At 45.3% G+C, this 14,790-nt stretch overlaps 1 protein-coding gene across 1 annotated transcript in view; it reads left to right on the top strand.

Annotated features, from left to right (window-relative positions):
• Positions 1–14,790, top strand: part of LOC310631852 (unconventional myosin-X-like) — a 116,236-nt gene that overhangs the window by 41,454 nt on the left and 59,992 nt on the right. Inside the window, exons 4-8 of the mRNA XM_083348599.1 lie at positions 8,842–9,029; positions 9,173–9,307; positions 10,183–10,307; positions 10,674–10,687; positions 11,830–11,914. Of these exons, the coding sequence (XP_083204725.1) occupies positions 8,842–9,029; positions 9,173–9,307; positions 10,183–10,307; positions 10,674–10,687; positions 11,830–11,914 (547 nt within the window). The remainder of the gene's footprint in view (positions 1–8,841; positions 9,030–9,172; positions 9,308–10,182; positions 10,308–10,673; positions 10,688–11,829; positions 11,915–14,790) is intronic.

Genomic DNA, 14,790 nt, shown 5'->3' with positions numbered 1-14,790 from the left:
CAAGACTGAGTGGCTGTGCATATCGGCGTCTCGGGTTAACCAAGTTATTCCACCTCTAACGATGGGGGGTGAGGTGTTACCCCCCGTTGATAGGGCTCGCAACTTGGGCGTCCTCCTGGATTCACGGCTCAATTTTGAAGATCACATAGGAGCCGTGACCAGGGGGGCTTTTGCACGGGTTCGCCTGGTGCGCCAGTTGCGCCCCTATCTGGACCGAGACGCCCTACGCACAGTCACTCATGCGCTTGTGACCTCCCGTCTGGACTACTGCAACGCTCTCTACATGGGGCTGCCCTTGAAGACCACTCGGAGGCTTCAACTGGTGCAGAATGCGGCCGCGCGAGTTGTAATGGGGGTTTCCCGATACTCCCATGTAACACCTCTACTCCGCGAGCTGCATTGGCTTCCGGTTGCCCTCCGGGTGAAATTCAAGGTGCTGGTTATCACCTATAAAGCCCTACATGGCCTGGGTCCGGGTTATTTGAGGGAACACCTGCTGCCGGCATCAAACGCCCTTCGCCCAGTGCGCTCCCACAGGGAGGGTCTGCTCAGGGTTCCGCCGGTGAGAGATTGCCGGCGGGTGACACCCAGGGATAGGGCCTTCTCGGTGGGAGCGCCTGCCCTCTGGAACCAGCTGCCGGTAGAGCTGAGGACTGCTCCTGACCTCCGATCATTCCGCCGGGGCCTGAAGACCTGGCTCTTTGAGCTCTCGGGCCCAGGCTGAGGAGAAAATTTTAACTGGGGTTTTAATCTACAGGGTGAATTTAATGCTTTTTTAATTGGTTTTAACTTTTGTATGTTTCGATTTTAATTCCCTGTAAACCGCCCTGAGTCCTCAGGGAAAGGGCGGTATACAAATGCAAATATTAAATTAAATTAAATTAAATTAAGTCTGTTGCATCGCAACGGTTACTAAGGCAACAAGGACTGAAGGCATTTTATATTCCACTAAATGATCAATTAAATGACCTGTTTTCTGGGAAGCATCTTCTTTTTGAGCAAGCAAAGGACTTGCAAATAATGCTTTATGCTGTCTAGTGTTAACCTGTTTGTTTTTTACCATTTGCACCCAGCTTACAATTGGACTTTCACTCACCTCTAAGCAAAAGTTCTTTACAGTCCAGAGCTCATAATCCACCGGCTTTTAAAGCTTTGATTTATCTGCTGCTCTGTTCTTTTTCCTTTCCCTTTCCCTCAGAAAGGGAATGAGAATAACAATATTTACATCATGCTCTTTTCAGATTCAGAACCTCCACATGCATTGTCTAAGGGCCAGATAGAATTACAGAGGTGAATCTGCATCCATTTCTTGTGTGTTGCATTTTGTGTGTGTAATATCTGATGCCAGCTGCTCTACACATAATGAGATGAGATCACTACATTGCTCATTTCCTTGGCCCTGCCAGGCAGTGCTATGAAGGGGGGCGGGGGGGGGGCACTGCACAATTTATTGCTTTTGTTAGTAGGAAGAAAGATGGCAGCAGTTCTAGGTGTCTTTAAAAAAATAACATTTAGCAATCCTGTAATACTTGGAATCAGCCAGAGTGAATATTTATGCAAAAGGTTTTTTTGTTTTAAAAAGCCAGAGGAAACATTATAGGGGTTTTTGTTGGTTTTTATGTTTTGTTTTTGGGTAAAGGCAAATCCAAATCTTCCCTTAGGGGAAAGAAACTGCAAAAAAATTAACAGATTTTTTTTTAAATAGTTTTTATTTACTATTAGTCATTTCTTTAAGGGAAAAAATTACAAGAAGTATGAAAAATCGTGTAACTGCGCACTTCTTGAATACATTGTGCTTGCATTTCCTAAGGTGGAACAGTTTATTAGTTCAAAAAACCACCACTGTAGTGGAAAATCATTGGTGATCAGCCAGTCTTGCTTAAGGGGGAATTTCTTTCTAAACAGTTCCAGGTGTTTAGTCATCTTGGGGACCAGAGGTTGCTAGAAGAATAATGTATGAACTAGTCGTGGGTGACATTAAAAGGAACAAGCTTTTTAGGTGTTTAATAAGATTAGCAAAATCATAAATGTTGCAGGTCTGATTAAAAAAAAAACACTCCAAAGATCTTGGAGGGTTGAAACTTCTCATATTTATTGATAACTCAGAAGCATTCCAATTTTTGTACACAGCTGAGCAGGTTTGGAATTAGAGAAGTCTACTATAGTGTTTGCGATGGTTGGCATGCCTAATAAAAAAAAATCACCCAGCGCTACCTACCTGCCATTCCCTCTGTCTTTTTTGTTGAGGAAGGAAAATGTCCCTTTTTTTAAATGAACTTGGACACACTTCCAAACAAAGCAGAATCATAGCTTTCATCATCATCCTACTTTACACAGTGCTTTTGAGCCTTCCTAGATATCTATAAGCTTTCTTGAGAAACAAAAAATACTACTTTTGTTTTCCTGACCATTGAAAAAAAAATACAACGATACCGTAATTCAGAATAGAAGAGAGCATCTGGTAACCCTGGACTGAGTCATAGGGAACAACTGCATCAGTTACTTAAGCCACATTGGAGTTTGACCACGTTCATATTTGCCGCAGCAACTACATTTTGAAGGCATCCTTAACATGTCCCCAACATTCCAGATAAAGCAACTGGACTATTAGAGTGTCTTATCTCTTAAATAGTATCATGTAGAGCAAGAAAATAAAGTAATGGGATATTAGAACTCACTACCTGATTCTTAAAACATTTATAGGCATGAGGCTTTCATTCTTTGCTGTGACTATGGAGGTAACGGGGAAAGGTTTTCCTCCTCAATCGTGTCTGACTCTAGGGTTGGTGTTCATTTCCGTTTCCTAGTCAGGGAAGCCAGAGTTGTCCAAAGATGCTTCTGTGATCTTGTGGCCAGCATGACTATATGCCAAGGCACACAGAACGCTGTTACCTTCCCATCAAAGTGGTACCTATTTATCTACTTGCATTTGCATGCTTTTGGACTGCAAGGTAGGCAGGAGCTGGGAGCTGGCAAGAATGGGAGCTCACCCTGTCACATGGTGCTTGGGTCTGAGCAAACCCAGTGTCTTAACCACTAGGCCACCACACACCCCTGAGACTATGGAGACACACATACACTATTTTCCTCTTAACATTTTCTGTCTAATGCCCCATTTTCAGTTCCAGTGGATTCTGCTTCTGAGGAAGTAGGATGAGATCCTAAAAATAGAAGATGTGTCCTGTTTCACCTTTCATGAAACATTCAGTAAAAAACATGTATGATAGCAGTAGTCCTTAAGAAGTAATTCTTGGCTTCTAAGGTTTATTCTGCAGATTTGTACAAACTATATTTTTATCTATTAAAGAAGACATTTTGGTCTTCATCCTGAATTTGGCTAATGAGTTCATATTGTATTCTGGTCTTTACGATACTTTAGATATATCTATTGCCTTAGATTGTGCAGACTTTAATAGCTTCCTCCAACAAAGTATTTTTAGAAACCTTTAATGTACCCTCTTACATTCCTTTTTTTAATGAGCTGACAAGGCTTCATCCTTTAACATTTTACTCAAGATATTGTTTCCACTTACACCCATTGATTTCTCCCCTGTCAATGATGGAATCTCCATTCTCAGATAATAGCTTTTGATGTATTTTTTTTTAAAAAGCCCAAATACCTCCTGGTCAAAAGCTCACCACTGAATCCATGCTGGTTCTATAGATCAAGCTACATATTATGCAGAAGGTGTTCAATTTGCTCAACTCTCATCAGAATCTCAATGTATTTTCCCACTATGGGGCATAGCTGAACAGAAGTGGTAATTTCCATGTTAAAAACTGCCTGGGAGAAATAATGAAACATGTTCATTATCATGATCCCCCCATAGTACCATTACAAGAAGATAAAGGCTAGGGGAGCATCTAAAATTCGTCCTAGTAGTTCTCCATCTCTGGGAGAGCTTAATCAAGGATTCTGTTCGAACACTGTTTGCTTGCCTCTGCAAAACAACTGAGAAGGGTATTTGTAGCGTAGGGAGTGCCCTGCTGCAGTTTTTAAGCTCAAGCAGACTTTTTCTTAAAAATGCTAATTGAATAAGAGAGACTTTTATTATGATTTATTGTGCATATCATGTTCTTAATTCGGGAATCCCAGAGCACTTTTAGAAGAACACTTTTGAATGTTTCAGATTTAATGAAGTTAGCATAACTTAAAGAAAAATATCATGGATCTCAAGTACTTAGGCCATAGTTATGACTGCTGTCATGGAGTCCGAAGATAGTTTAGTTTAATAGGGAAAGTTGCCACTCATGACTTGGTCATAGGATGAATGCATGAGGCTGATTGTGGACTGTGTTCCTTTCATGTCCTGTTCTGCTCCCTGTTAAGATCTTTAATTTAAAATTATATTTCAGTGGAAAAAGTGTGCTGAATAACATGAGAATATCTTTTCAAGTGGTAAAGAGGAGTGCCATGCTAGTTGAGGGAAGATGAAAGTTGCAGTCACATGTATTTTGAGTGTAGTATATTAAGAAAGGTTGTATGGAAAAATATTAAAATACACTTGTAATAACTACTAGCTTTGTTGCAGTTACATTTTTAATACCATAAGCAAACAAGAGAGTGAATCATTGTTTTCATTACTTGATATTCTGTAAGTCTGAAGAAGGCTTTCTATTTATTCTTTATTGGCTTCTCTTTTTTTTCTTAATAATCCAAATCTTTATTATTCTTCTTGATTGGGGTGCCTGACTTCTGGATACTTCACTATTCTTTATGTAACACGAAAGAGGCAACTAGGGTACAGTCTAATTGCATAATTACCCATAGTTCTGCCAACTATATTAAGAAATGTGGTAACAGAATATGGGAAATTTTATAACTTAAGCTGCGCTGGTAGAACCTCTAGTTAGAAAACTGTGGAACATAAAACTGTGGAAAGATGATATAGTAGCATGGGTGCCAATTTCTCTTGGTTCCTGAAGAATTAATTGGAGGTCACATACAGTAATACACCAGGCTTTGGGTGAGTTGATTGCTGGGTGGCAAGGCCTGTTCACACCTATACACGTATGTGTACACAGAAACACACTTGTCCATCTGGTTCTTTTCTACATTTATTGGGACCCTGAGAGATGGCTGGGCACGGGTACGGGCCTCCGACGTAAACCTAACAAGAGGTCCCTGGCTTGTTTTTTGTCGAAATTTTTTCGGGGGCTAGGGAGGAGGGAGGGTTTTTCTTTTGGTTGTTTGGACGAGGGGGGCAGTCCAACAACCTCTGTTCAGGCCAGTGCCGAGGGGGATCGTGGGGGGGAGGAGCGGGGGTCGGTCGCTTCTGGGGCTCCAGGGCCAGTCGTGGGACTACCCATTCCCACGACGATAGGGAATGGCAGCAGGTGTAGGAACAGAGGGCCGTATCGATCTCAGGGAAGGCCTCTCCGCTGCTTACAAGCGGTGAGGCACTCCGACCCTCTGGTTCCGCCCCGAGGTCCCGGGAGTGAGGATGTGCAGCCTCCTGAGCTCCGACTGGTGTACTTGAATGCCAGGTCGGTCGTTAACAAAGCTCCTCTCGTCCATGACTTGGTCGAGCGTGAGCAGGCGGACCTGGCCTGCATCACGGAAACTTGGTTGGGCCCAGAGGGCGGCATTCCTCTGGTTGATCTTTGCCCACCAGGTTTCCGGGTGCTGCAGCAGCCTCGGGCTCAGGGTAGGGGTGGGGGAGTGGCTGTTGTTATGAGGGAGACCTTGTGTCCACGGGAGGCCATCGTTCCCCAGATAGTCGGGTGTGAGTCTCTCTTTTTGAGATGCGGCCCTGGTGTGCAGTTGGGCTTGCTGCTGGTGTACCTTTCGCCTAGTCACGCAGCAGCAGCCCTGCCTGAGCTTCTCGATGTCCTCTCTGGGTTGGTGATTGAGTTCCCGAAACTTATAGTTTTGGGGGACTTCAATCTACCATCTCTGGGAGGATCATCCGAGTTGGCTCTGGAGTTCATGGCTTCCATGACGGCCATGGACCTGACGCAAGTAATTTTGGGACCGACTCATGAGGGAGGCCACACCCTTGACTTAGTTTTCTTATCTGGACGGTGGTTAGATGATCTTGGTGGGGGCTCCCCAATTGTTATGCCCCTGTCATGGACCGATCATCATCTCCTGCGGCTGGTCTTCCGTTTTGCCACCCCCCGCCGTGGGTGTGTGGAACCTATCAAATGGTACCGCCCCAGACGCTTAATGGATCCCCAGAGGTTCCAGGCGGCGCTGGGGTCCCCACCTGCCTCCCTTGCTCACAGCTCGGCAGATACCTTAGTGGAAGCCGGGGAAAGGGCAGCCACTGAGGCTCTTGACCGAGTTGTACCCCTGCGGCCCCTGACCCGGTGCAGATCCCGTCGAGCCCCATGGTTTTCCGTGGAGCTCCGGGAGATGAAGCGTCGGAGACGGGGCCTAGAGAGCGGTTGGAGATCCAGCCGATCCGAATCCGATCGATTGCGACTAAGAACCTATACTAGGTCTTATCTCACTGCGATAAGGGAGGCGAGGTCTAACCACTTCGCCGCCCTTATCGCGTCCACAGATAATCGCCCGGCAGCCCTGTTTAGGGTGACTCGCTCCCTCCTGAATCAGGAGGTGAGGGAGGACCCCTTGCAGGGTCGTGCCGAGGAGTTTAACCAGCATCTGTCGGACAAAATCGCTCGGATTCGGACCGGTCTGGACTCTGACTGGGCAGAGTCTGTCGAGCAGGACACGGGTGGTCTTGTCGATATCACCTGGGAGGAGTTTGATTCTGTGACTCCGGAGGAAGTGGACAGGATCATGGGGAGGCTGAGCACCACCACATGTTTATTGGACCCGTGCCCTTCCTGGCTGGTTTATGCAGCCCGGGAGAGGACACGTAGCTGGTTCCAGGCAGTTATATCGGCCTCTTTGAGTGAGGGTAGCTTCCCCGCCGTCTTGAAAGAGGCGGTGGTGAGGCCTCTCCTCAAGAAGCCTGCCTTGGACCCAGCTATATTGAACAACTTTCGTCCTGTCTCCAACCTTCGCTTTCTTGCGAAGGTTGTTGAGAGTGTGGTGGCACACCAGCTCCCTCTGGTCCTGGATGAAGCGGATTATCTAGACCCGTGCCAATCGGGTTTCAGGCCCGGGTACAGCACGGAGACGGCATTGGTCGCGCTGGTGAATGATCTCTGGAGGGCTCGGGACAGGGGGCATTCCACTGTTCTGGTCCTATTAGACCTCTCAGCGGCTTTCGATACCATCGACCATGGTATCTTGCTGCGGCGTCTCCGGGGGTTGGGAGTGGGAGGCACAGTTTTGCAGTGGTTCTCCTCCTATCTCCGGGGACGCTCGCAGTCGGTGTTGGCAGGGGGGCAGAGGTCGACCGCGAGGTCTCTCATTTGTGGAGTTCCTCAGGGGTCGGTCCTCTCGCCTCTCCTGTTCAACATCTATATGAAACCGCTGGGTGAGATCATTCGTGGTTTTGGAGTTGGGTATCATCAGTATGCTGATGATACCCAGCTTTTCTTTTCGACCCCAAACCACCCCAGTGATGCCCTCACCGTGATGTCCCGTTGCCTGGAGGTGGTTCGGGTCTGGATGGGGAGGAACAGACTTCAACTCAACCCCGACAAGACCGAGTGGCTTTGCATACCTTCATCCCGGGTTTATTCGGACATTCCACCTCTCGTTATGGGGGGAGAATTATTACCCCCCGTAGATAGGGCTCGCAACTTGGGAGTCCTCCTAGATTCATGGCTCACCCTGGAAGACCATATAGGAGCTGTGACTAGGGGGGCTTTCGCCCAGGTTCGCCTGGTGCGCCAGTTGCGGCCCTATCTAAGCCGGGATGATCTATACACGGTCACTCACGCGCTCGTGACCTCACGACTAGACTACTGCAACGCTCTCTACATGGGGCTGCCCTTGAGGACCACCCGGAAGCTCCAACTGGCACAGAATGCAGCCGCGAGAGTTGTGTTGGGAGTTTCCCGATACTCCCATGTCACACCTCTGCTCCGTGAGCTGCATTGGCTGCCAGTTGTCTTCCGGGTGAGATTCAAGGTATTAGTTATGGTATTTAAAGCCCTACATGGCAGGGGGCCGGAGTACCTTAGGGAACACCTGCTGCCGGCGTCAACTTCCCTTCGCCCTGTGCGTTCCCACAGAGAGGGACTCCTCAGGGTGCCACCGGTCAGAGAATGTAGACTGGTGGCCCCCAGGGGGAGATCTTTCTCTGTGGGCGCTCCGGAGCTATGGAACCAGTTACCTGTTGAGCTCCGGACGGCGCTGGATCTTCGCTCCTTTCGCCGCGATCTGAAAACATACCTGTTCGAACAAGCCGGCCTGGCCTGAGGGTGGGATTGCTGGGGTTTTTATTATCATTTTATTGGGGGTTTTATTAATGTATTTATTGTTTTTATGGGCATGTATTTAATAACTTTTTAATTTTTGTAACTTTATGTTTTATTCTTGCCCTGTACACCACCCTGAGTCCTTCGGGAGAAGGGCGGTATAGAAATATTAATAAACTAAAAACTAAACTACACCAGAGTTACCACTTGTATTAAGTATTCAGGTAAGGTTTTTCTTTAATCTCAAACAACCCCTCTCCCTCTACAGCTTTTGTGATAAAGGTTGCTGGATCCTACCATTAAATAACAATGGGAAATGCAAGTGAGATCTCCCATTCAGGATTTACTTGCAGTAGACCAATCTAAGATCTATTTTCCCAGAGCAAAACAAAGGCAGAAACTTTAACGTTTTCCCTCCCTTCCAATGCCTCCACGTTCTTTGAAACTAGCATTCAGCTACCTTGTTAATTTCACAAAACACACTTCCTTCCAAATTATCAGTTTTTAAGAAAACATAAAAACACTGAATTGCTTTGCCTTCCTTCCCTTCCCTTTCAGACAAGCATCGGTTCTATCTTGGTTTCTGTGAATCCCTACAAACCCATTGCTGGGCTGTACGATGCATCCGCCGTTGACTTGTATCGACAGCACTGCCTGGGGGAGCTGCCCCCTCACATTTTTGCCACCGCCAGTGAGTGCTACAGCTGCCTCTGGAGGCGACATGACAGCCAATGCATTCTGATCAGGTGAGAGAAGTAATGAGGCCACAAGCTGCTGGCTCCTTCCCAATTTGTCCCACTTCTGGTACTGAAAGATGGGTGAAAACGTCAGACTCATTCTTGCCATTATGAATTCCTTGATTTGCTTGTCTTGGGCTGTCTATTAACAGTGGAGAAAGTGGAGCAGGAAAGACAGAGAGTACCAAGTTGCTGCTAAAGTTTCTGTCAGCCATGAGCCAGTTCTCGTTGGGTAGCTCTGCTTTGGAGAAGACAGCCCACGTGGAGGAAGCTATCCTGGAGAGCAGGTAAAAGGAGCTTCCTATGTGTGGGCGGGCAACAGGGAGATTGTTTCTGAAGAGCCACATCATGAGAATGAAGACATTTGACATCCTCAGTATCAGGGGCATACACTCCAGTGGTACAGCTTTTATTCCTCCCTTTTGTGTGCTCTGTTGCACAGGAGCTCTGGGAAAGAGCCTTGGTGGAGCAGTGGGCTAATGCCTCCTTAAGTAACACCAGCTGCCTGCAATTAAGTGCAGGTTCGCATCCCACCAGGCTCAAGGTTGACTCAGCCTTCCATCCTTCCGAGGTAGGTAAAATGAGGACCCAGATTGTTGGGGGCAATTAAGCTGACTTTGTAATAATGCCGCTTGGGGTGTGTGTGAAAGCCCTGATAAGCAGGCATATACATAGAATGAAGGCTACTGCTAAGCTTGTAAGCCGCCCTGAGTCTTCGGAGAAGGGCGGGATATAAATGGAATTAAAATAATAAAAAAGGCAAGTTTCTTATTTCCTGCGATAGCGTTGCAGCCAGTAGGGAGATTCCTTTGGGGAAATTGTCCCAGGGACTTGAAACACCAAACAAGCCACTTTAAAAACAAGAACGTTTCTGCCCTAAGAAAGGATGTACAATGTGTAAAATTAAGAATATTTGCATGCTCTTTCTGCTTCTGTTAGTTATAGGACCCGTAAGGAACATGGCACACAAATTTTATCATGCAGTTTTGAGGTTATCATTACAGTTTTCAAAACTAAAAACTTTCTTTTAGCAGAAGTTTTGTCAACATCTAAATGGTCTCTATATCATACAACCAGGCTTGTATTGTTGAAAAATGTATTCTGTGTAAACGTATCTAATATTTCTGCCAAACAAATCTAATTTTCCTTGTTTTCACTAAAGCCCAGTCCTGGAAGCTTTTGGAAATGCCAAGACAGTCTATAACAACAATTCTAGCCGCTTTGGCAAATTCATCCAGCTACATTTTTCCCAGCATGGACATATCCAGGGAGGGAGGGTCACAGACTGTATCCTTAACTTGAATGGCAGCTCTTCAGATATTGCTCACCTCTAGTTTAAAAAAAAGAATGGAACCAATAAATCATCTGTGCAGTTAATTTATAGCTGGCAGTGATGAGGTAGCCTTCTGAAAAATCCATAAATGAGGGCAGAGAGATTACACTATAAATGCTTTTTATGCAACTCTCCCAGCTCTCCATCAATTGCTTTATTCTTTTTCAAAGTTCAGCGAAGTTTAACTCCTTAGATTTAGGAAACAAACACCTCTTATGTTTAGGTGCAATAATATTCACTTCCAAGATTATTTGCCAGCTATCAGAGAATATGTTTGTAAGAGAGCCTTAATGACATTTATTTCTTAACTTCTTGCTCAGATTTACTGGAGAAGGTAAGTGAAGTTTGTTCTCTTTAGTTTTCCCAACACTCCTCTTGATATGAATGATGCAGAAGCAGCCAGGGGATGATATCGAATCTAGGCACCACTAAGTATTCGCAGCAAAACTAGGTTATGCCCCTGGCAATTGGCAAATGTCGTATTTAGCTTCATTTCTAATTAGTTCTTTATCATCTCAGAAACAAGCTTTAGAGCATGCTTCTCTTTTCCAACTTCTCTGTTGTATTAATGATGCCCAGTGTGTACAGCTACGCCCTGCTTTGATTCAGGCATTCCTCATTTCCAGTGCATTTTATTTTAGGACTCAAAAAGTCACAGGAAAGTTTTCTGGAAGGAAGCCTATGAGAGTCTAAAATGCTTCTCCTTCTGCTTGCAGTCAGGCAGGCAGAGACTAATGACTAAATCAGTGTTTCTCAACTTTCTCAACAACTAAGATGCCTGTTTAACTCCCAGAATTCTCCAGCAAGCAAATTGGCTGGGGAATTCTAGGTGTTGGAGCCATATATCTTAAAGTTGCTAAGGTTGCAAAATGCTGATCTAGATGAAACAAGCAAAGAGGCAACATGAACACATTCACCGAAACAAACCAACCTGCTTTACAGCCGCTGTTGTGTAGGTACAACCGTAGGAAAATTTTGATGAAAGGTAGTGCAAGTTTTCATTCTTTACCAAAGATGCAAAAATTTGTTTACTTTTAATGAAGCACCTAGTTTGATACACAACGGGGAAGGAATGGGCATTAAGAATAACAGACCATGATTGTGATGTGGAATTTAGATAAGATAACCTTTGTTGTCATTTTTTTTTACTGTGGGTACAACGGCACACATCAAAAATGAAATTTAGTTTGCCTGCTCTCAAAAGTGAACACATACATGACACACAGCTAGCATACTATATACAACATATGTATAGACCCACACCCTTACTCCTTCCTGCATGGATATCTGCCCATTTAAATGAAGAAAATGTGGACACCATTCAGGATTTTTGTGTATTGGTGGTAAAGTAAAAAGGCTGTGAACCCAACTTGCTTCATTTTCCTCAAAACACCCAAAGTTGGTGCATATAAATATTGGGAGTGTTACTCATGTGTATTGAGTTTATGCTAACTGCTTTCTGTTTTCCTTTTACAGAACAGAGTGGTTCACCAGAACCCAGGAGAACGTAATTATCATATCTTCTATGCATTATTAGCTGGTGTCAGCGGGGATCAAAGAGGTAATAGTATTTCCCAAAGGTGCTGATTGCTATGCAGTGGATGCAATTTAAAGTGGTGGTGCTAACCAATAATCCCAAATGACTTGGTGCAAATGATCTACAGATTCACATTCTCCCACTGCAACCAGCACAATTCTATTTGGAAGAAACCATTGGGGAATGGGGGTGGCAAGGTTCAGTGGTGCTGCTTTTGAATGACAGTATTGGTCTTTTGGAACAGCCTCCCAGTGGCTATTCAGTTGACTCTCACTGTAATTGCCTTCTGGAAATATTTCAAAACTGAGAAGTTTTTTAGGGCTTTGGGGCCATTATTCTTATTTATAACCAGTGTAGGGATTACAGCATTGATGTAATCTGTTCCTATTGGCAAGTGCCAGTTACCATATGAGCCACTGTACCCTGAACCAACTGCAGCTTCCAAATAGTCTTTATGTAGCACATGTTGCAGTAGTCTAAATCGGGTCCCCAACCCCCAGTCCATGGACCAGTACCGGGCTGCGGGATGCCAGCAACCAGTCCGCACAAACAAGCGAAGCACCATCTGTGGGATGCCCGCAGTCTCTGGTCCATGAAAAAATCGTTCTTCATGGAACCGGTCCCTGGTGCCCAAAAGGTTGGGGACCTTTAGTCTAGATAGCTGCTGACAAGACTGTGAATCAATGAAGTAAGGTCCTTCCATTCCAAGAAGAACAACAATAGTTGCACCATGACCTATAAGTGCTATTCTAGCAGGAGCAGTAAGTCCCAGAAGGAACCCCCCCCTCAGGTTATAGACTTGTTTCCTCAGATATAGCCTAATGAACTACCTCTGGAGCAGACAGACAATCTTGATAAACAGTAACTCTATGTCAATCTTCCTAGTGGCGAATTCAACATTAAAGAAACTCCATGGCCTTGAGGTGCCATATGAGATCATTTTTTATTGAATACACATCCCGTCACTGAAGAAGTAAAATCAACTATAAGTTTCCCGTGCAAAGTTCTGGTTAGTTACCAATAGCTTTTCCTAACCCCCACTCACCATGTATTCACGTTGGGCAATCACATTCTTTATGTTTGTTAAGGGAACGATCCACTTCTCTGCCAGACACCTGCTTTGGATGACTTTGGTTCTCACAGTCCATGAACGGCTTCCTGAAACTCCTGTTTCTTTCCCAGATTCCCCCTCCCCCTGTTTCTGTGACAAGTTGAGCAGCTATAGAGATTAGCAAGCATCTTAGCAGTTCAACCTTGACACTCTATCTTGCTCGAGGATAAGAGAGGAAAGAAGTCCAACCTTTGTGGCACCCTACAAGAGAATATCTACCAGGCCAATTTCTCCTTCCCTGTTGCTAGTCACTAGAATCAGGCACTGGGGGAAGGGGAAAAGCAGAACCATCCAATCCTCAACTCCCATAGGCAATCCAGAAGAAAACTATGGCCGATGGTATCAAAGGTCATTGAGAGGTTCAAAAGACTGGGTGCGCTATTCTCATCCAGGTCCTGACAAAAGTAACCCATTAGTGAAACCCATATTGTCTCCATTCCATGTTCCAAGCTTGAAGCCTGACTCAAAAGCATCCACGTAATCTATTTCCTTTGGAGTGCACCACAGTTGACTCCTGACCCCCATATCATCAACCTTTGGCGAAAAGGGAAGTATGGAGGCCAAGTAATGTTCTAACAGCTCTGGATCCAGAGAGGACCTCACCTTAGTTAGGAGGGGCTGCACCACAGTCCCTACAAGGTCAGCAACATCATTCCCTCCTACAGTGAGACATTAACAATTTCCTGGATTCAGAAAGTTACCTGTCCACAATTTGCACAAAGGAGCAAGGAGAGGCATAGATCTAGTCCACCAGTGACAGAATGTTCTAGAGAGCATCCTATCCCCCTTTAGGTAAAGGTTCCCCCGCACATGCGTGCTAGTCGTTTCCGACTCTAGGGGCCGGTGCTCGTCTCCGTTTCAAAGCCGAAGAGCCAGCGCTTGTCCGAGGATGTCTCCATGGTCATGTGGCTGGCATGACTAGACGCCAAAGGCGCACGGAACGCTGTTACCTTCCCACCGCAGTGGTCGCTATTTTTCTACTTGCCTTTTTACGTGCTTTCGAACTGCTAGGTGGGCAGAAGCTGGGACGAGTAACAGGCGCTCACTCTGTTACGCGGCACTCGGGATTCGACCTGCCAAACTGGCGACCTTCTGATTGACAAGCTCAGCGTCCTAACCCACTGAGCCTTTATCCAAGGTCAAAGGAATTCCATGTCTCTAAGCAAGATGATGATCTCATCACCATTCTGGACCGTGTCTATGTAATTCATTCTTCTTGCAGGTGAAATGAAAGCAAGGGAGCCTCAAACTTGTCAATCCAGCTTCTATTTTAAGTTTTGCACGATACCTGAGAGGCTACGAGGGCTGGTGATAGTATTGCATCTGATTATATTTCCCATCTTAACTCTCTTCTAAACAGTGGTGCAGTTCCAAGTTCCAGTGGTGAGATGGGATTACTCCTCCACTGGTTGCATTACAGTATACCAAAACTGAGCAATGACCAAAGTTCTCAAAATATCCCCATGTCACTCATTTTCTGTCCATTGACCTAGGTCCTAGGACATGCCATTCCAAGCAGCTATTACTAGACAGAATATGTTTAGGTATGCAAATCAAGGGACCAGACAAGATACTGTTACTAGCCAGCAAGACGTCACAGATTGGCTGAATGTTTTCTGCATTCTGCTATTGGCTAGGAAAGGCAGAACTGATTGGCTACCAGTTCTCTGTGAATCCTATAGAGTCATAGACTCACCAATGTATAATCAGGTCTGATTATAGCATCTTGATGTCAGCAAATATAGCAACTAAGATCAATGCTTGCTTGGTTTTTAAGTGGAATTAGAAA

This window comes from Vipera ursinii, assembly GCF_947247035.1.
Source record: "Vipera ursinii genome assembly, chromosome: 1".
In the NCBI taxonomy this organism is placed as follows: domain Eukaryota; kingdom Metazoa; phylum Chordata; class Lepidosauria; order Squamata; family Viperidae; genus Vipera; species Vipera ursinii.
This window is presented reverse-complemented; position numbering and strand designations above follow the sequence as displayed.